Source organism: Vespula pensylvanica, chromosome 3, assembly GCF_014466175.1.
Source record: "Vespula pensylvanica isolate Volc-1 chromosome 3, ASM1446617v1, whole genome shotgun sequence".
NCBI lineage: Eukaryota > Metazoa > Arthropoda > Insecta > Hymenoptera > Vespidae > Vespula > Vespula pensylvanica.
The window spans coordinates 1,676,819-1,699,320 of record NC_057687.1 but is presented as its reverse complement, the minus strand read 5'-3'; the positions used below and the strand labels follow the sequence as shown (position 1 = coordinate 1,699,320).

Here is a 22,502-nt window from a genome sequence, read left to right as displayed (position 1 = left end):
TTTTTTTGTTAAAGATCATACGACGAAAGTAGTGCCAAATATTTTTCATGATAATATAATCATTTATATGCATAAAACGCTTGGATTAATGAGACAAAGATAGATCGAATAATATTTTGTGCTAATAAAAAAGAAAATTTTTTATTTACGTTCGTACAGTATCGAAAAATATTTTGTCGGAGTTAGTTAATACTGATAAAAATGGATGAATTGTGAAAAATAATAATAAATAAAAGTATAAAGCGATCGGTAATGTGCTTGGACCTTCATCGGTTGATAATTTTAAGTCTAATCGTATCTTATCGATAAATGTAAACGTAAAGACGGACTCTACATTATCGATAAAAGTAATATCGGATTATGAGTTCTATATTATCGAAAAATGATAATGTTCTATATTATCAACAATCGTAAATACGATTGAAAAAAAAAAAAAAAAAACGTTTCATTCGTATTCGTCATAAATGAAAGTTCGTAACTTTTAAAAATATTTCTTTTTCTTCTTTTTTTTTCTTTTTTTTTATTAATGAACATGCATAATTATGTAAAAAGAATTTTTAATAATTTAACGCACATATCATTGCTACGCCTCGTTTAATCCAATGTGCTTGTGTATTTTGGCTTGGTATTTCCATAGCTAAAACAAAATTTGTCGAATGTCCAGTTGTACTTAAAGTACCAGCACGTGCAATCGTCTTATATACGGGACATATATAAACCCTATCCTCGAACACTTGATGATCTATTTCTGGGAGTAAAAGGATAGGGGACATCTCTAAAAAAAAAAAAGAACATTTAAGTCCATGATATAAATTAAAATTAATATAGAGAATATTAACATAGAGAATAACTGATCTTATTTTTCAGATATAATCAAAAGGCATATAGTTAAAAACTTTCTCATAATAGTGTCCAAAAGTGTTTCCGTCTCGAAATAAAAATCAAAACTCTTGATTGAGCTTATTGTCGCTGTTTTTTTATAAATTTAAAAAATATATATATATATATAACAATTTTTTTTGTAATTTTAAGTATTTTTTTTTTTTTTTTAATTTAAATAAATTTAAACGAACGTTTTTTGAATCGTTAGATTGAAAAAAACAGGTCGTACTACTTGACTTGCACGTTCTTTTGATATGACACCAATTGACTTTTATATCTAGAGTTATATTAAATTAATCGTTGATGAGAGAAAGAAAGAAAACGTTGAAAGAAAGAGAAATATCAATACAGTAAAAGAATTAGTTGCTAAAATTATCTTTTCTTTTGATAATCTTTGTAACCACTCATAGATATCGTTCAATTATATATAATTGACTGAATAATTGAAATTGTATTATAATCGAACAATAAATTATCGTTCAATTATAACCACTTTATAATAACCACTATAACGTTATAACAACTATCAAACGAAGTATAATTATCATTTCTATAATACTTCATAACATCACAATTTATTAAAACAATAAAAGAGAGTCCTTTTCACGTTGAAATTATTTCAAGTTCTCATTTCTTTAATATCGTATTATTTCGATATGGGCACTATTTCATTACGAAAAGATATTGAAATCCATTTATCATATTTGAAAATTAGGAATGCTTATTTTGAAACACTCTGTATAATTATTACGGTTTATATTTACCGGTATACAATTCCTTTGGACGTGATTCTTGTAAATAGATTCCACCCCATCGGCAACCCTCAAGAAATAATCCGTATATTACACAACCATCTTCTGGTTTATGCGTTGGTATTGAAGCCAATACCTTTTATATTAAAAATAACATTCCAATGTATAGTTATAGATGGTTTTATTATTCATTATTACATAAAAATAATTAAAAGAAGAATTTTGTCAATAGCGAATAGTACTGTTTCATTTGTTACCTGAAAATTAAAGTCGATCGTATCGATGGAAATAACATATTTCCGCGCATAATTTTGTAGAGTAGCTGTTAGAAAAGCTTGTGGAAAATAAAATCCAGAAATCCAAAAAGCCGGTGGTATACCTTTGTCGTACCAAGCGTTAATAAAATTGATGCGCTCTTTCAAATCGAGATACCAAGCTCCTAATTGAAATAAAACGCATTAGATAATATGAGTTATAAATTAAATGAAAAATTAATCGTACGTACCAAGTGGTTTCAAAGAAGGATAGCCTTTATCTTGCCAAATTACTGGTATCTTATTATTAGAAATATTTTTATTCATTGTTTCCAAAATTTCAGACATTACAACTGATCCCTTTAATGCTTTCAATAGATCATTCAACGATGATCTTATCACTGTTAATAATCCATTGTATCGTTTAGCTTCCTGCAGGAGTACTGTATTAAATGATTCTTGATACAGAACAGGATACCTACAATTTTTTACAACCAATAAACAATTTTTGCATCACGAGTAAACGGTTAAATAAATATATTCAATAATCTTCATTTATGTTTTTAACAATACTTCTTTTGTATAGCAATCAAATCAAAAGACTCGGGTAACGTAGTTAACATTTCTCGCGCTTGACGAGCCGCGATATCTTCATCGCTTACGGTTACACTACTAATCTCTCTTGGTTGTAAATTAAGTAGCGTTTCAAGACATATATAAGCTTCGGCTTGTGCAAAACTTATATCTGCATTTGAATGCATTCCGAAAAGCATTGGATCGTCATTGAGAGGAAGAGTTGTAATGTATTCTATGTAATCGTTAAATGTGCTGACAGCCGGTAACTATAGATATTAAAAATATCTTTCAGGATATATACGAATTTCTCATTGTATTTAATATATTTGATGTCTTTCACTTTTTAAAAAGTTTTTTTTCCACGATAAACTCTTCATAACAAAATGAATAAATATATATGTCGTATAAAAATATATAAATATACTTGATAGTAAATCCCGTTGTTATCGAAACGAAAATAGGTTGCAACTACTTCGACTTTATAATAATCCTCTAATATCGTTAAAACGCATCTGCGATCCCAATCGTCCGTTATTCGTCCACCATAATTGATATGTCCAGCCGTATAGATAAGAACCTGAACAGTTTATTAAAAATGAAATAAATTTATTATTGCAAATTTTACATATTTGGTGAAAAGAAATCTATTTAGATATTCGATGAAAAAAGAAAGAAATACCTTAAATGGTATAATCGTATATTCCATCAAGAACATATGTAATTGTGACAAACAAATAGCTAAATCTCCGCTTGTAAATTCATACGGTATGTTGAAGCCAAGAGAGCCGAATTTGCGTCTTTCCAATAAAATAGAATGAAACAGACATAAAGAAAAAACGAGATATTTAAACGATTCTACTTTTGGATGTTCCGATTCAAGAAAATTTTTCATTTCGATAACTTGCGTCAAATATGCTCGAAACATATTAGCCTAAAATACAAACGAGTCTAATGAATATACATATCTACGTTATCTTTTATAATAGTATTTGCCATTTATCGATTTTTACCTACCTTTATACCTCTTGGTGGCTCGATCGTCATTTTGTGACCATTCTGTAAAATGCTTACGGGAAAATCTGGCGACGGAGCAGAGGTCAACCATAAACGAAAATCACGATGCGTTTTTTCTGTTAAAATTTCAACCAACGCTTCCAAATTCGGCATCCAGCTTGGTGCTAAATGACAATTCTACAGATATATAAAGATGAAAAGTTTTAACTTCATATCTTTTACTTTACAAAGTTTACTTTACGAATTGAAATAGGTCAACTTGACTCGTGTAACGTAACACGATTTCTTTTTTACCTGAAAAAATACCCAATTTCCAAGTTCTGCACATTGCTTTAACATCGCTTCCGCTCTTGGACCTTGTCCTTGTCCAAGGGAAATAGAGAATAATCTTTTATCCATCTTTTGCTTTTCTGCAAATGTGTATAACTGAGCAGCTGGATCTGTACCAGTGGATAACACGAATACCAAAGGTGTTATCGGAGTTGATTCCTTGTAAAGTGCACTGATTTCCGTCGCTTGTGGTTCCACGAATTCACTACCCAAATATTTACTCAAATACATTTGTATAGCATTGATAATTTTATCAGGACGAAGACACTTCAAGACTAACATCTTTTGAAAGTCATCCAGTTTCGTTTGCCAGGGTTCAGGAAACTCAATCCTTGATACAATATAATATATTTAAACGTTTAATCTTTTTCGTTTAACCATAATCCAATATTATCAAGTCGTGTATATAACCAAGTAAAGCTTTCTATAAGTATTTTTTCTTACAAATGTGCTTCCTGCGTATCGAATATATATTGAAATTGATTCAATAATTGTTGAAAGGATGTAACAAATTCTTTGAAATTCGGAAGAATTTCTAAAGCTTGAATCTCTTTCCAGCATCGCGGTGATATCCATGTTGGAGCTGGGTTTGGTAAATTCTGACGAATGGAAAAAAAATGTTTGACTCGTGTTACGATATTTGTATGGAAGAAAACTTAACTATTATTCTATCATTTAGCTTGTAACAGGTATTTCATAAGAATATAAATAAACGGTCGATTCGTATAATATACTGATTTAAACATGACAATAAAATAAAAATAAAATGATAATGAGATAATAAAAATCTATTTATATGTACAAAACGGTGTCGTGACCGTGGCTGTTGCGTGTCTCGGTTTTGTACCGGATCCAAACTGATTTTCATAATTTTATACATATGTAACAGTTTATATATTCGTGTTCGTTATCATTCATAGCCTGGACGTCCTTCAAAGCCATTTAGTAGACCAACATTTTTCCTGTTTTCCGGGTTTGACAACGGAGAGATATGCTCGTAACATAGACTTGTATAAACATATATGAACGTATCTCGTCCGCGTATAACCCTATTAATTTTTATGAGGGTACTCATATCAATTTTTAGATACCCGTTACACCTGGACAATCTCCTGATCGTATATAAATATTCGAACACGGAACTCCAATTCTACGATTGTTTATAAATAGACTTTTAAAAAATATTGCGATTCTTACTAAAATAGGGACGACTTCAGTTAAGAAATGTTTCCATTCAACGGAATCTATCAGTTTTGCACTAATACGAATACGCGCACAAACAAGGAACGCAAAGTGTAATTTGTGCTTTTCAAATAGGCTCCGACAAACGTTACAAAACAAGTCGAAAGTAAAGCATTTTAGAATGTTAGCGATTCGTTCATTAAGGTCACCTGAAAATACGAATGATAAACATTTGAACGTGCAAATAAAATCTCTATCAATCATTACTATAAGATTGTTTACTAACTAGATTTCTCGACGGAAAGTATACTGTTGTTAAAGATGGAGATAAACCATTCCAAAGAATACTGATACATCGTATCTATATATTGTAAATCATAAAGACAAAAAAATAGTATCTGTGCTCTATCCGCAACGGGAATGTACAATGACCTTGTAGATTCTATATCCGCTTGAGTTTCTTCCGCTGCTTTAACTTTCGTCTGTATTATAAATAGAATTTTTTTTTTATTTCATTTTTTTTTTTTTTATTTCCTTCAAAAAGTGAACGTATCAAAAATTTCTTTTCTCGAACTAATGAAAATGACCTTTATCTCTTCGCTCTTTGCTTTAGAAGCGTCCAACGTTAAGATTAAATCAATATCGTCAACTGTTGAGCCCTCGGAAGTTGTTAACTTATATAGAATTCTATCTTCGAGTTCCTTTAAATCGCTCTTCATTTGCGCATTAGATACTATAAGAGAATTTCGAATTTGCTCGAGATCTGGACGTTCTTGTATCGTCACTAAACTCATCATTTGATCGAGGAGACCGCTGTTTAAACGAATTTCATTTAGAAATTGATCGATGAATTTAATATCGATTTAAACGGAATAATTTCTAAACATGTTTACCTAGCTGTTAATGCAAAATTTACCAGCAACACCTTTACTAATATTTCCGGCATATAGTGAGGGTTTGGTAATTTCGTCGTCAAAAAGAGACGAAAGTCTGGATTATATGGGACAACGTTATCACCTACTTTAATACTTATTTGCCCAGCGTGCTTGAAATACGATCGCATAAGAATAGGATCTAGAACGGATTCAAACTCGATACCAACGTTTTCTATTAAACACGGTTTACCAAATCGAATACAACTTTCAAGCACATGTAAAATATCCTTGCTCATCATCTTTGTAATAGATAAACCAACGTCTTTGTACTATAATTATTGTAAAATAAAAACAAAACGATTCATTTCTATTTTAGAATGTATCCATTAAAATTGATTAAAAGAAAAAAAAAAAAAAAGAAAGAAAAAATACTATGTTTACATTGAAATAGAAACCAAACCGTTTTACGTATCCATTTATTGGCTTGTCCTTGCGGATCAATAAACAGTGGCCATCGTTCCGAGTGCATTACTAGTACAGCGTTTTCAACGGAAACAAGGTCCCTTGGTAAGCCATCCAATTGCCATTTTCTTATCTGTACTTGATCACCTAACGTCGATATGGGTGTGCAGTTGGGTGTATGAGGTACTCCCTCGCCTATAACTTCGTACCAAGATGTCAAAAGACTTTTTCGATAAACATCGGTAAAGGCTGTCAGATATGCTATCGCACCTAATCATCGTAAAACATAGAGAGTAAGATTTATCGTGAGATCTTAATTACGAATGAAACACGTAATATCATAGATATAATGTATGAGATATAAACGTATAAGTTAGAAATTTAGTAATGGATAATATAAAATACCAGAAGATAACAAAATATCGCCGACGACATTTTGTAAAGATATTTTCATTTCAGAAAGAGTAAACGTCCATCGTTGTTGTTCTTCCGCAAGCCCACTGACAAGTTTAACCGCTCTTGCCATTCTTTCCTCACAAAGTTGCTTTTGCCTCTCTAATTCTGCTTTTTTATCTTCCTTATCTTGCAAAGCATTTTTAAGATTTTGTACTCTTCTCTCTACTTCCTGCAATCTATTCATAGCAGCAAGTAAAGCTTTCTCAGTTTCTGCTAATACTTCTTCGGCCTTTGCCAATGTCTCCATTTTTGGCTTTACTTTTAGATTTACAAAGTAATAGTTATACATAGCGTGAATCCAGAGGCAAAGTGAGTGACAGGCTTTAGAAACTTGAAGAATCTTTAAAATAGTTGTTATTATGTAAGCTGTATATATCATATATTCAATATATAACATATATATAAAACATATATAAAACATATATATATATAAACGTATATTACATATATAGATATATAATATATATATTATATTATTATACATATTATATATATATATATATTAAATTATACCTTTGGAGGTTGAAAGTTTGGATTCTCAACATAAGGCCTCAGTTTGTTGATCATTTCTTCGGTGATGTTTTCCTTATTAAAATTTACCATCATGTTTAAGAAATGTCCGGGATCTGCCAGCATCTGGCTACCGGGTGTCCAATAATCTAGTATCTTTTCGCCAGGTTGTTTACCTACTAACTATAATCAACATATTATACGGGATTATTTATAATTAAAATTCTATACATATTATTAAAAATTTAATCATTATATAAAACAAACCCTATTAGGTTTCACGTTATTCACGATACACATAGCTTCAATAACAAGAAGTACTCCAACTGGTGGTCTTTTCATAGCTTTCACCTCCGTAATATCACCCTTGTTCAACGCTTTTAAGCTTGCTTCAGCAGCATCGAGCATTGGTCTGGCTTCACCTACGCAAAATAAAAATCGATTAGAACGTCCTTAACCTATTTCCAGAGGTATATTTCAATAGTAATGTATTCTATGATAGATTTCACATTAAAAATCAGATACTTAAGTCAGCTTCAGCTTCGTCTCTGATTATCTGGTTCTCGTTTTTTAATTTCGTAGCAACCTCCTCCTGTTTCATCGCCTCTGCTTTTGTTTGCTCAGCCTCAGCCTAAAACAATTTGTTTTCCTTTTTATTTTTCTGTTTCTTCGTTCTTTCACCATACAGGATTTCTTAGTTCACGATAATTATGTAAACTGGATTTCATCAAAGATAAAACGATGAAATGACAAAATAATGATAAAACGATGAAAAGAATAAATAAAAAGAAATAATAAAATATAGAACGATATAGTATAAATGGATAATTATTGTATTATTGGATACTCACAGTATCTTTTGTGATTTGAACGATCATTTTTGCGGTTGCCACTGCCGCTTGTTCCAAATCAGGTTTCATTGCCTTGAGGATACCTTGCATCTCCTTTACTTCCGCCTCCGTGCTTATAAGCTTATTTAAGCCTATCCGTAGGGCAACAAGGTAACGTCTATTTAGAATAACGTTATGCTAATATATACAAATTGATACGAGTTCATCCCTTAAGGGGAAATAAACGAGAAATTGATCCTGCGTTTTTCATTGCTCGAATACATTTTCAAACTTATTTCATAATTCGAGTACTAATTTATTTGAGATTTACCAACGTTCGAAAGAAATGTTATTTAAATAAAATTTAACGATATTAACTTGTTTACGATTTATGATAAATCTTATAATTATTTAGCAAGTTCTTCGAGCAGTTAAATAAAACTTGAAGACTTCGAGCTTATGATGGAACAATTGTGGTCGACCTTTTAAAAATAAAGTTACTTACAACTTTAATTACTAGTAATTCATTTCTACGTCTTTCCTATGAGATAACGTTAAATTTTACGATTTCAAATCTCTCAAATTTTGTATGTCTGCATTCGTATAGACGATTCGAATCAATTTTGTAGAACTATTTCTACTGTCTCCATCGTAACCGAAATCGATAGGACAAACTTAGAACGTGTTTCCAGCAGCCATCAGACGGGTATATTTAATTTCTGGATTATTTAATCATTGTTACCGGTCTTTCACCTATGACCCTTTTCCAGACGCGGTTAAGTAAGTTCATAAATCTTTATACACAAAATGATCCGTTTTAAATTGATTCGTCGTAAAAAAAATGTACGCGTTTATCGATAAATTTTAGACAATGTTTCTAACAAAGATAACGCTTAAGTATAAATATAATATTATTTTAGAATTTATGCTCAATTAAAATTTTATATATTTCACTTTATATATATATATATATATATATATATATTTTATATATTTTATATAATACATATAAAATATTAATATTATAAAATATATATAAAAATAATAATTTTATATATATAATATATTTATATTTATATATATATATTTATTTTATATATATATATATATATGTACATATACCTACACAATGTTTGTATCAAACATATATTCATTTAATGCATATAAAACATACGATAGCACTTACTACGTTTATCCCTGAATTTAATTACCGAATAAATCAGCGTGGGAGTTTATTCGTGCCACGGAATAACTTCACGTTCGCTCTTTAATTAGTAATATTTCGCCATCAGTTAATTAAGCAAATTATTTTCTCATGAAAACAATTCACATAGTCAAAAAATATTGCAAACAGATTAAAAGATATATCACCGCGCGGGAGTACTTTTTAAAGATATGCCTTGCAATAAAATTAAAATAATACAGTTTGTGTATCAGACAAATGACAAAAAATTTTTAGTTAAATTACTCTCATCTAATTCGTCGCCACGTTGTTTATCTTAGCGAACGCTACATCATTATCCCCTTCTGATATGATCAAAACAATTTTTTCGACGTACTATTTGTGTCCTGCTATTACTCACAAGTAGTTGGTACATAATAAAAATGAAGAAAAAGAAAAACAATCACTTTTGATTGCTTACCCGTTGATAGACGACTCATTCCAGAATGTAGCTCCTGTTTCTTTTTAGAAAGGAGACCACCATAACCGGATAGTAATTGTAAATAAGAGGTAGGCGTTACGTAATTATGTCGATTCAATTCCTGAGGCAAAACATTTCATGATTTACAAAACGATTTATCTATTTAATCGAAAATAAATCAGAGATTATACAGAGCCGAACATTTTAACAGGAACATTTCAATCTTTTTATAAATAGATACGACTGTATCTTATAAAAATAAAATAAAACATTTTATTTTTGAATAAAAAAGCATATCGATAAAAAAGTTTAATCGATCCAATCGATTTTTTTTTCTTTATTGACATATCTCGTATATATAATAAACGACAGAAAATGTGTCGTAGGTGTTCCTGTTTAAATATCTCACTTTGTAGTATAGTATGATTTTATTTTATATTTTCTAGACTCACCATCAGAAAATTATCACTAGCTTTTATCACGCTAGAATGCATAAACTGACAAGTCTTTACAATTGAATTCAGAACAGCCTCGTTAATGGATTCATCTTTAATATCCGCAAGGAAATACATTGCAACAGCCTAGAAATAAAAAAGAAAAAAGTTTAAAAATATTTATTAACGTGAAAATATCAAAACAACGCTCTTTACGATCTTTATTTCGAACTTTTTTCCGTAGCATTTTAATAAACTCAAGCAACGCGAAAGAATTTTACAAATAATTCTCTTGTTTTAAATTATCATTAAGTGTATATGTGTGTGTGTGTGTGTGTGTGTGTGTGTGTGTGCACGCGTGTATTAAAATTTTATTATTTACAAGACATTCCAGACAAGTATAAAAAAGTTTTCATAATGTATACGTCTAAGTAATACCAGCCTTACTAAAAATTCATTTTATGTCACTTTTTCTTTCAATCATAAGATCGCTTTTTTTTTACATGTCTAAAGAGCAATTTATATAGTCTTAAAAAAACTCCGGCATAAATCATTCAGAACCGAACTTTCTATCACGTACGAATTAATATTCGCTTCGTACCAAGACGTACACATTAAAAAAAAATCGCTCGATATTCGTTGAAAGATTAACTCATTCTTGAGGTTTGTAAACCTCTTGCGAAATTTCGAATCACGCATTTACAATGGTTGTATTCGTACAATAGCTACTTCCAACTAAAACTTTATAATTTTATTTATTTATGAATATTTATGAAATATAAAACCTATGCATATTCTTGGACATCTATAGAATAGATTTTAAAAATGGAAGAAAATATTTAAGAACTCTTTTTATGCCGAAATAATAAATGGTAAATGTGGAACAATTGACTTTGATTTTAACGGATAGACTACTGAAGAAGTTTTACAAAAATCGATATATTCATCTAATATCTTTCATAACTTTTAAGATAGATAAAAGAAAAAGAAAAATTTATTATCATACATTTGACATTAGATTTTACTTTTAGGAAGAAGTATAGTTTTAATCTTTCAAGTATTACATAAAATATCTTACAAACTTTTTGAATAATAACTGTAAAATAAAGTAACAGTCACCAGTAATCCCATTCGATGTGTCAATGAGATGAAGTCGAGATAAAACAGCTCAGTTCGTTTATCAACAAAATTTAATTAACGAAATTAATTCCTTCGATAATAAATCTTTCGTTAACTTGTTTTTTGATGTTATAATAACTTTAAGCCTCATGGTATTTATAATTTTATCAAATTAATGATTATATTACTCGAAATCTTTTTTCATTTATCGAAAAATATGTTTTTTGAATGAAATATAACGAGACTGAATCATCCGTTACGATGTAGGCTTATAAACAGTTTGTACATTCTTTTCCATTTTTTAATTATTTATTCTATATATATATAATATAATATATATAATATATGTAAATATAAATATATACAGAATATATATATATATTAAATATATATATTAAAAGATACATGATATATATAAATATAGATATATATATATATATGTATGTATGTATGTATATATAATGTGTGTGCGTGTGTGTGTACATATACATACATAAATACATACATAAAATTTCGATCATATATTATATATTATATATAATATCAATCTCATAGATTCATTATTAAAATTAAAGAAAAATTATATAAAATTATAAAAAATCATAGTTAACAATAATCTATATATGAATACTTTTTACACTTATAATAATAAAAATTAGTGACATCAATCTAGCTTTGGATTATAAGTTTATAAGGATTAAGGATTACTATGACATTGAAAGAATCATTGATAGAAAAAACGATAACGTGAAGCATCTCAGTTGTCACTTGTACGACTTTGACATGTCAAGATAATTTCCGGTACTTTTAGGTACACAGCTTATATCTTATTCTCATTTTGTGTGAATTAACTATCATAATTTTGATTCATGTTACGATAACACGGAAGAAGCAATACAAACCTGTAGAGCTGCATCCGGCCACGGACAGAACCAATCGATCGTACAGCAATTCACGAGAGCAGGAAATTGCCTAATGCGAGCCCGAAATAACTCACCGATGGGGCTACAGGTTGTCAAAAGAGCATGATAAAATTAATTAACTTCAAAAAGGAAAGAAAGAAAAAAAGATGTACATTTTCATCTCTTTTTTCTTTCTCACAAGTCGTAGAAAAAAAAAAGAAAAGAAAAAGCGTATTCGTAGTAAGAACGGATGAGTAATAACAAGTACAAAATTTTTCTATGGCCCTATGGTCAAGCTACAAAACGACGTAATCGTATAAATAAAAGGAGTATACTACAAGGCAAATACTTCCGCAAATATATACGTGGATATATCAAAGAGTAAAGCGAACTAATTCGAGGGCGAATATATATTCGAGAAAGTCAATACACGTTCTAATCAAACGATCTCTATTCAATTCTTGTATCGTCGCTCATTCATACCTGTAGGTCACATTATATCGTATTCAACTTTATCTATCTATAGCCAGGAAACTTATATGAGTGCCCATATAATGATTCTTAAGAAAAAAATATAGACTTCCTTTTGGAAGTCTTTAAAAGTGAACGGTAAAGTTACTTGATGATACTTAATGATACCTTCTTACTTTACAAAAAACATACCTCATCGTAATAATAGTATGCAAATTGTTTCTGATCACTTTCAGATATGTTGAAAAGAGATTACTTCTATTGATTTGTAAACCAGCCTCCTGAACCGGGCCACGCATGGCTTGAAATATTCTTTCCAATTCCTCGGAACTATATATATTTGGTACGTCGCCATTGTTTAATATATTGTTTAAATCCTCCAACATGAATTCGCCTTTTATCTGTGATAAAACTCAAGCCATAAAATATTATGAAGTAAAATAGGTAGATTATTTTTTGTACGTTAGATCGATAATAACGTTACCTGAGTATCCGAAAATAAGAAAACCATTATTTGATTTTCTAAACCTGTTTTTAGCATCATGTCTTTTATATCCTCACGCCAATCATGATTTGAATAAGCTTTACTGAGTTCTATTTGGAAGCAGTTATACTCTCGTATATGACAAGAAAGCTTCGTTAAGCTTTGTCGGCCTGCATAATAAAGATATAACTATAAAATCCGTGTGACCTTTGATTTTTATAAGTAACAGTAACTTTATCTTAATACCTGATCCACCCATTCCTAATAAAAGACCATTTCCTCGAGGTTGTCGAAGAATACGAATAATTCTGCAAATGTGATCCACAGCATCTTGAAATAATACTAATTTCATTGGAGCTGTTGTTATATTGTTATAATCTTCTAAAAACTCAATGAGAACGCGTTCTATCTATAATAAGAGATTTATAAAGTTGATCGTAGACGTATTCTCTTTTCCTTTCTTTTTTTTTTTGTTTTTTTAATAATCACCTTTCGGAAGTTGGTGATTCGTTCGTATTGTCCATGAGCTCCACAAAAATCGTTATAAAATAAAACTTTATCTTTTGTAAGATCGGTTATATCATAATCAAATTGTTTCTTTAAAGTTTCAGTTAAAAGATTGCTGAACCAATCTCTATCATCCTGGTTGATCAATCGATCGCTAAAGACACGCGTGTTTTCATGATACCACAACAAAAATAAGTGTTCATAAGTCTGCAATAAAAATCAGTAAAAGTATCAGAATTATTGTTATCAAATAGCGTTACTTTACAAATTGGAGTACTCACATTAACTTTCGTTGGATCTGCCATGAGAATACCTTGAAATACTTTACTAAGATCTCGAAGATTGTAAGTGTAATGAGATCTATCAGGCGTTGGTAATAGTTCTCTGCATATTGTGGCAAATACGTTCAGTGTAATATCTACTATCGTCTTTAATAAAATAATATAAGTTGGTGTTCTCGAGAGCCAAGATTCTAAAATAATCCCAAAGATGTTCGCCTAAGGAAGAAACGAAAAGTACAATGTTAAACAAAAAGTTAAAAAATTCATTTCTTATACAAGGCAATGCAAGGGGATGAAAAGTGAAAAGTATAGATCGAATCACAGGACAAATCCCTCCCTTCAACATGGACTAACCTTGAATACATTAAATTGTCTCGCTCAGTAAAAGTATCACTCCCCTAGTTTATGACTCTCATAATATAAAATCCTTTGCAATCCAAGCCATTCTCACCAAGGCAATATTCTTAATAATCAAAGCAAAATGTTCAAGTTATTTGAAGTATTACATCAAAATTAATTAAACTATAAAGATTTGTTGGTCGTTCGTATTAATGTACGTGAATATTAAAAATGTTTGTTTAAATAATTACCGATTAAAAGTACTATACATATTGTTTCTTTAAGGAACCTTAAATAAATACAGGCTATGGTGACCTCGCTGAAACGTACACGGACAACTCCATTACAGTTACAAAGGGGTGGCAAAATGATCATAACATCTACTATTGACCAACCAAGTGATTGAGATAAATTATGACCATAGAGAGCACAATTTATGAGGCCTAATTACAATGAATACAACGAAGGATACTACGGTTAAGAACTAGTGAACACTTTCTTTAACGTTGGTCAAATCTTGCATGATCTGCAATTATGTCGTATGGGTGTGGATGATAATTTGGTAGAACGGAATAAAACTCTATGGAACGGAAAAAAACGCACGATATTCTCCAAACTATAAGATTTTGCGTTTTATTTTATACCAATAAAATCAGAATCGTTTGATAAATAATATCGTAAGATATTAATCCTATCTAAAACGTAATTTTTATATAATTTAATACCTATTCATCAATACACATCAACATGAAATTTACTTTGGCATTGTCCTTCATTTCCTATTCATCAATACACCTAATCAATACATTCTATTCGTCAATATACCTATTCATCAATATATGTAATATGAAATTTACCTTGGCATCGTCCTCCATTTCTGGAAATGCAATGAAATGGAAATGTCGTAAAAGTCGAGGGGTTACTGGGTTTCTTCCACCTCCAGGTGGTCCCATGGCACCAATAAAATTTACGTCTTCGATCAGTCTAAAGCTACCGATTTCCTTTCTGTCGTACCATCCTGAAAAAAATTGTGATCATTTATCTTTCACACATACTCAATTTATTTATTCTAAGAGTTAGAATATTGCATTTTTCGTATACTCGACAATCTCGAAAGAGCGATTGAACATAAATCATTCTGCTTCGAAAGAAAAACTAAGGGTCCTTTTATAAGATTATGGTAGAATTATGCACGAGTTACATGTTACAATTAATACAAAATCTGATCTTATCTATTTCTTAAAATTTCAATTATATTATAATAGATATAGAATCGAAGTGTTTTCATTTTATAAAAGATGTGCTATTTAATCATTATAAACTTTTAATATAATTTTAAGTTTTACGTATTAGACGCTTGACATTATCTGTTATAATGATAAATGATATTTCTTATAATATATAAATTAAAAATCCGATACTGGCAAAACGTAAATCTGTAATATTTTTTATCATCGCGAATTTAATTTCTTAGATTATTTAATAACTCTCACCGCTGAAGTCCATAAATTGTCGAATTAATTCGATAGGTGGTTGTGCTCCAAATGTTTCTAGAGCTGGCATATTGAAATCATCAATAAAAAATATTTGCTTTTTTAATAACGGTGGACCATATACGTCTCTACGTCTTTTATCTAATTTTCCATCAATCAGATCCTAAACAAAATATGTAACTCCGATATAACAATTATTAACGCTAACATATAAACCTTTTAAATAAGAAATATTTCTCTACTTGAGTCTGATTAGCAGTAGTCCTTGCAGAAAATATTATAAAATCACAAATAAATTTTTTGGGCATATTCCTAGATAATTTCGTAGAAATCGTCAAAGTCTTTCCACTTCCGGTTGGACCAATGCACAATATATTACTGTTATTTATAAATAAATATTCGATCAAAGTCGCATGTCGAATATTATCCATCGTTGGAATTTCAATGTCTGAAAAATATTGTGATTATTCGATGAAGATATACTATCAGGAAAGAAAGTTTTATAAACATAATAACGTCAACGTTTAAACTCCAGAATAACGTAAAATGATTAAAAAATTTTCTATTTAATTACCAGCATATCTAGTTTCTGGAGTTATGTTAATCCTCGCTATATCGTCTGACCATTTAATCCATTGCGGAGGAATCGGATCTTGTCCTTCGATCGGATCGGTAAAACCACCATCGTGTAATCTAAAATATATAAATCCATCTTGATCATAAAGGTATAAATTTTTATATAAAAATGTATGTAATTTATTTGAAAATAAATATATTATGTAATGAATGGTTAAAAATTTAAAGATTCTACGTGTTTACGAGATTCCAATATTCACAGGACCTGTAGTCATATACCAAACCGTCCTCAGGGAATGGCATTTTGTGTTGGAAATTATTTTGTACATTTCGAAGCCACGTACTAAATATATAACGACCATCGTAACCGCAAGTAGCACCTAAACTCCAAACCGTAGCAAAAGCAGCCCATGGAGATAGTAAATCAGCTATCGTAGAAAAAGAGAAAACTCTTGTAAGATCATTTGCAAAATTTGTTTTCGTTTTATACAAAATTATTATCTTGGCTTACGTATTGTTTTTTGAAAAGAGAACGGTGGTGGTGGTTTGCCTTCTCGACCAGCCATAGGGCCGATTCTATAGTTCATGAGATTTATGTAAGACTGAATTATCGCTGAATCCACAGTGCTTACGATTTCTCTTAATTGTTCGCGTAGAATTTTTATACCAGGAAATAATAATTCGTTCGTCAGTTTCTTTATTGTATCCACGTAATCCTGCATTTTCTATTAGCCGATAAAAAAAAAAAAAAAAGGCATACTTTTATTAATACTCCTTTTTGAAGTTTTTACAAGATATATATTAAGCGAAAGAAAAAAATAAAAAAAAAAAAAAGAAAGAAAGAAAGAAAGAAAGAAAGAAAGAAAGTTACCTCCGGTAAAGACTTAATCCAGCAATTAACAAAAGGCTTTAATCCGAGACCCTCTGGTTCCATGTATACCATACCACACCTACGCTTTTAAAAAATGTTATCAATTATCAACTTTCACCTATCGCTTTAATAACCAGTTAAATTTATCATCCATTTTGTTCAACACTTCGCCATAAATCTTCTCTTTTGCTCGTTAAAAAAAAATTCTTACAATATGCGCGATGATTGATGTACGTTACATTGTTATTTGATCGTAATTCGATACGAGCATAAATTTTAAATCGTGCACTCTTATTGTTAAACATAATATGATTTTATAGATATAACATTTCGTCGTACAACGGTTCTACTTGAAATATATTTAAGAATAATCATATACCTCGATACGGTCGCTGGAGAAGCAACTCTGAGATCGGCAACTTCGAACATCATTGTCTGAGTTGGTAGTAACTTCATAATTTCGCCAGAAGTTAAACAAAGTTTCTTATTGTCGTCTAACACAGTATTCATGTTTTCTATCCAAACCGCATCGACAGGTCCGTCGAAGACATACCAACGTTTATTTCCATCCGTCGCTTCGGTTCCTACACGGATTAAGGACGACAGAATTCCATCGGTCCTAAAACAAGAAATACGAAAGCATCGTCAATATTGTGACATTTATTACGAACTTTTCGTTCTTTGTTTTATTTTTTTATTTATTCATATTTACTCAGAAGAGATTATTAAAAAAATATTTTATTTTTGTTAAATTCCTAACATTAGAGGTACCGCGTGTTTCGTTCCTTTATATATATATATATATATATATATATATATATATATATATATATATATATATATTCGTGTTTTTTATTTAAAAGGAACTTTTAAACGAAAGCATTTAGATTATATTCCATATATACAGGTCCAAAAATCTTTTTAATACTATGTATTATATATTATGAGGTCAAATAGATGAAAAAAACTTCATATAGACTTATGTCCGAAAATGCTTTGTTAAAAAGATTTATACTTTTAAAGATATTTATAATTTATTATAGCGGTTATAAAGAATGTTTGAAAATTCCTCACTCTGCAAGAATGCAAGCTTCCATTCGTCGAATTAATGATTGCCGAACTCTCTCAAATATTCCAATTGTATTGGAATTAATAGTAAATGCATTTTGAATACATTTCCAAAGCTCATCTTTCGTAAACAATAATCGTCATAGAGAATTATAAAACGTATACGTAAAAAAAGGAGTGTTATAATATGAAAAAAAAAAAAAAAAAAAAAAAAAAGAAAAAGAAAGAGTTCGACAATCATTAATTCAAACATTTCTTATAATTGTCAGTATAGATTATAAATATTTTTAAAAGCATATGTCTTTTCAATAAAACATTTGTAGGCATAAGTTTATATGAACTTTTCTCATCTATTTGAGTTTAATAATAAGTATAAGTTTGGTCGCAACCTTTTCGAACACCCTGTATATGGTGATAACGTGACACAAGTAATTTATTTTCTAGAGGCACATTTGTAACCAAAAATGTATGCCCTTTGCGAAAATGATCGGCATATTGAGTATACTTTTGAAACAAATCGATCGAATACACGAGGGACTGAATAAAATAAATGAATGGTCGACTATCATGGAAAGCGTTATCGCAACCTTGCGTTATCGATCGTTTACGCTTGCGTATCAAGCTCGATATATTTCGCCTTTAACAATACCTTCTTCTGATAACAAGTTTTTTTTTCGTAATGATCTGGCTTGTTACTTCAAAGTACATGAACTACTACAAAGTACACATGAAGAAAAAAAATTTAATGTATACAATGATATTGTCAAAGAAATATTTCTCCTCTCTTCTTAATCTATAAAATACGTTTTATATGATACAATTATAATTTAATAGATGTAATCAATCATCAGATTCGATTTGGTTTAAAAATTACGTTAGAAATAGATCAGTTGTAACACTAGTATACATTTTTATCGTAAAGAACATCTCCGATATTGTTCGCAACTTATACCTTTCGATATATAATTGTAGTTTAGATAGCTCGATAGGATAATGAGTATAACGAGCGATATTTGAAAATGAGAGAGAGAGAGAGAGAGAGAGAGAGAGAGAGAGAGAGAGAGAGAGAGAGATTTTAAATAGATATTTAAAAAGATATTAATTCATAAGGGTCGAGATAATATGATTATAAAAATATTTTGTATTACTTACCACTCATGTGTATCAAGGTCATACTCGCCATAAAGTTGACCCATCGTTATAGCTTTCGGATTAAGCACGTATGTGAAGACTGGCATAAAGAATTTCCCGTTTGGCTGTAATTGTCCTTTTAAACTGGTACAAGCGTCTCTTAGAATTTGATAACACTGTAAAAGAGAATTTGATTAAAAATTTTTACTTATCGTTATCTGCGATTGTTAAATTAATTGGAAGTTATAATTATCTACAAAGAAATGACTTCCTCTAATGATCGCAAAGAGAAAAAAAATTCAACAGGTTGCAATAAAGTTTTATTAGTGACGAGGTCACTAGTTGTGCCTAACTCAAGAGATATGAATTTGCGAATATAAATTTCAATATAGAAACTGTAAGCAAAAAGCAGTAAACAGTAAGAGTAAACGTAGTTTATTGTCACGAGCCATTTGCACCGGAGTTTTTATTTGTAAATCTTCTGCGATATGTATTTATAGAAACGCGCATAAATATTTGCTTTGTAATGAACGATTTTAAATACAGCGAGACAGAATTAAGAAATAAAAAGTGGAACAGATTTACTCTCGAAGTAAACCGTCCTTGTTCTCATTATTTTATGTTTTAGTCGGCTCTGTCAATGTTAAACGGCAATTTTGTAAGTTTCCAAGCAAACTTAACGACTATTTATATTATATAAAGGAAATTGAAATAACATAATGGGCATCTGTAGCTACTTCATACATATTTTTATTTTATTCTACCGAATATGTGAATATGTGAATAAACAGCGTACTTTTATGTGATGTACATATAATATATGTATATATATATATATATATATATAATATTGCATTTACGTTATATTTCTATAAATAATCTATCGTATTGTTATCTTAGTTTATTGTAAAACAATAGTTCTCTCATTTCGTTTGCGTCATCTATAGATATAGTCTTCTGTCGATACGAATTTCAATTGTGCTGGTTCATATTTGTTTTCGAGATTATGTTTACCCTTTGTTCGAATATATTTCTTATTTTTTATGAAAAAATTTCTAACGAGAAAATCTTGCCCGTTCGCATTGATAATTTTGTAAATATTTTAACGAGTATCTAATATTGAACTTCTTTGAATGACCAATACATATCTTAAACAATACATCTACGAGATCCAGTTGTGATGTTCCCTGTATACTAATTCTTACATTATACGAAGGAAAACTTGTCATTGTGGATCTATATATAACGTTCCATAAATGGATTTATTATCCAACATAAAGATTTCACGGTAGGTCTAGTACTTTAAAAAGAACATTGTACGAGCGACTTCAAAGTAGAAAGATAAGTTTTGCCGAATTTCGCGAAATTATACTTGATTTATTTACTTCTATGAATAGTAATTAAAATATTCAAAAAATCTCATTTATAATACATAAACAATTAGAAAGGTTATACGAGAAAAAAAATTTTTGTACAATCAATCATAAAAATAAAAGAAAAAAGGAAAACCAATCAATCAATGTCTGGACGAACGATGATAATATTACGATGTGATAATTTAAAGTTTATACAAATAAAATCGTCGCTTCGACGATGAGCGAGTGAAAAAAAGAAATTAAAAAAAGAAAAAATAAAAAAGTACCACTCCAATCTGATTTACGCGTATACGTATACGTGTATGATTTTTCTTGTTTTGATACAACATTGAAATAATATTTATCGTGTTAGTCCATTACAGATCGAACCATTTGTTGTCGAGCGAAATCATGGCGGAAGCGTGTTGCTTTAATACGTAGAAAAAGAGTATAAGTAGTCAGACAAATAAAACGACGAATGGGGAAGAGAAGATCAATAAATTACCGAGAGGGTGCCTAAATGCCGGAAAGAATGGTAGAACTAGCAGGAGGGATCAGTTCATCGGAGAATTTTATGAAGAGGATTACTACGAAGAATACGTTTTTTTTCTTGTTAAAAACTATGATGGTAACGAACTTACATCCTATTCTTTTTAAACATGAACCTACATAAGAAATATCTCGGCTGACCATAGTTAGATTTACTCCACTTGCATCCATTCCATTCAGAATTATCTACTACGACAGTAGTCCTACGTATATCATTCATAGATGATCGATAATTTTGTCCTTTTTTTCTTCTTTCTGCTCGATAGAAAACATTTAGACGATTATTCATATTCCGCAAAATACGAACTTCTAACGGGAACACTTTGTCACAGTCAAACATTGAAGTTGACATTGAAAAATAGGATGTCAGCTAAGCTTAAAGTATAATCATCGATAAGCTTACGTGATCTATTTTTTTCTTTTCTCTTTCAAAAATCTCAGAATATATCGTGTTCAGCAAAAAAAAAGACAAAAGAAATTTGATTGATCAATTGAAATAACGAATAATTAGTCAGTTAGAAAAAAAAAAAGAAAAAAAGATTGGAAAAACCTTTATAGTATAAAATTCATTAATTTTCTACCTTTCTTTGATATTATCGATCCGAACGGACGAACGATTTTAAACGAAATTAAACATTTTTCTATTTCATACATTATTCTCTTAAATATCGTAAGAGATGGAAATATTCACTGGACGAAATGACTATAGACGATTTCGATAGAAACTTAAGAAAGGAAGCTACGTTGAAACATCCAATATGAAAATCTCGAACTAAAGGAACACCGTCGTCGTCGCAGTCTAAATTGCATGGCGCATGCGGGAGAATTTTTCGGCCGGCAAACGCGTCGAGATCGTCCACAGCGCGTCCAGTTTATCTCACGTCGCGCTGAACCTCACGACGCTCCTCGTTTTTCAACTTTTCCTTGGCTTATTTTCTATCGAGTAATTTGAAAAGGTTAGTGTTATAAAACGATACCAAAAGAGAAAGAAAAGGAAGACGAAGAAGAATAAGAAGAGGAAAAGGAAAAGTTTAAAGAAAAAAAAAAGGATGACAAGAGTGTTGCAAGTGAACTGATTGACGATTTGTTCGGAAAAAAAAGAAATCCTATTCTCGGTTGGTGTAAATAAATAAAAAAAAAAAGAAAAAGACAAAGG

At 30.0% G+C, this 22,502-nt stretch overlaps 1 protein-coding gene across 1 annotated transcript; it reads right to left on the bottom strand.

Annotated features, from left to right (window-relative positions):
* Window positions 1-521: 521 nt before the first annotated feature.
* Window positions 522-20,671, bottom strand: LOC122627499 (dynein axonemal heavy chain 1-like). The gene is made up of 38 exons (XM_043808623.1): window positions 20,603-20,671; window positions 19,464-19,618; window positions 17,623-17,862; window positions 17,244-17,322; window positions 16,884-17,097; window positions 16,638-16,800; window positions 16,371-16,489; window positions 16,039-16,244; window positions 15,797-15,959; window positions 15,161-15,321; window positions 13,965-14,180; window positions 13,666-13,890; window positions 13,423-13,585; window positions 13,177-13,346; window positions 12,885-13,093; window positions 12,222-12,324; window positions 10,219-10,347; window positions 9,767-9,887; window positions 8,145-8,275; window positions 7,819-7,924; window positions 7,561-7,715; window positions 7,297-7,476; window positions 6,733-7,123; window positions 6,326-6,597; window positions 5,884-6,194; window positions 5,578-5,803; window positions 5,277-5,472; window positions 5,006-5,199; window positions 4,253-4,407; window positions 3,773-4,139; window positions 3,479-3,655; window positions 3,144-3,395; window positions 2,889-3,041; window positions 2,462-2,730; window positions 2,140-2,366; window positions 1,892-2,073; window positions 1,647-1,770; window positions 522-775 (listed from the first exon to the last, which is right to left on the bottom strand). The coding sequence occupies exons 1-38, from the start codon at window positions 20,669-20,671 to the stop codon at window positions 558-560; spliced, it is 7,191 nt and encodes a 2,396-aa protein (XP_043664558.1). The 3' UTR covers window positions 522-557.
* Between the last annotated feature and the right edge of the window lie 1,831 nt (window positions 20,672-22,502).

Coding starts and splice junctions, on each gene's coding strand:
- LOC122627499 (XM_043808623.1), bottom strand. CDS start 20,671: ATGACAAGTTTTCCTTCGTATAATGTAAGAATTAGTATACAGGGAACA. Junction 5,473..5,577: donor CAAAGAGCGAAGAGATAAAG/GTCATTTTCATT, acceptor TTTATAATACAG/ACGAAAGTTAAAGCAGCGGA. Junction 2,731..2,888: donor ACAACGGGATTTACTATCAA/GTATATTTATAT, acceptor TAATATCTATAG/TTACCGGCTGTCAGCACATT.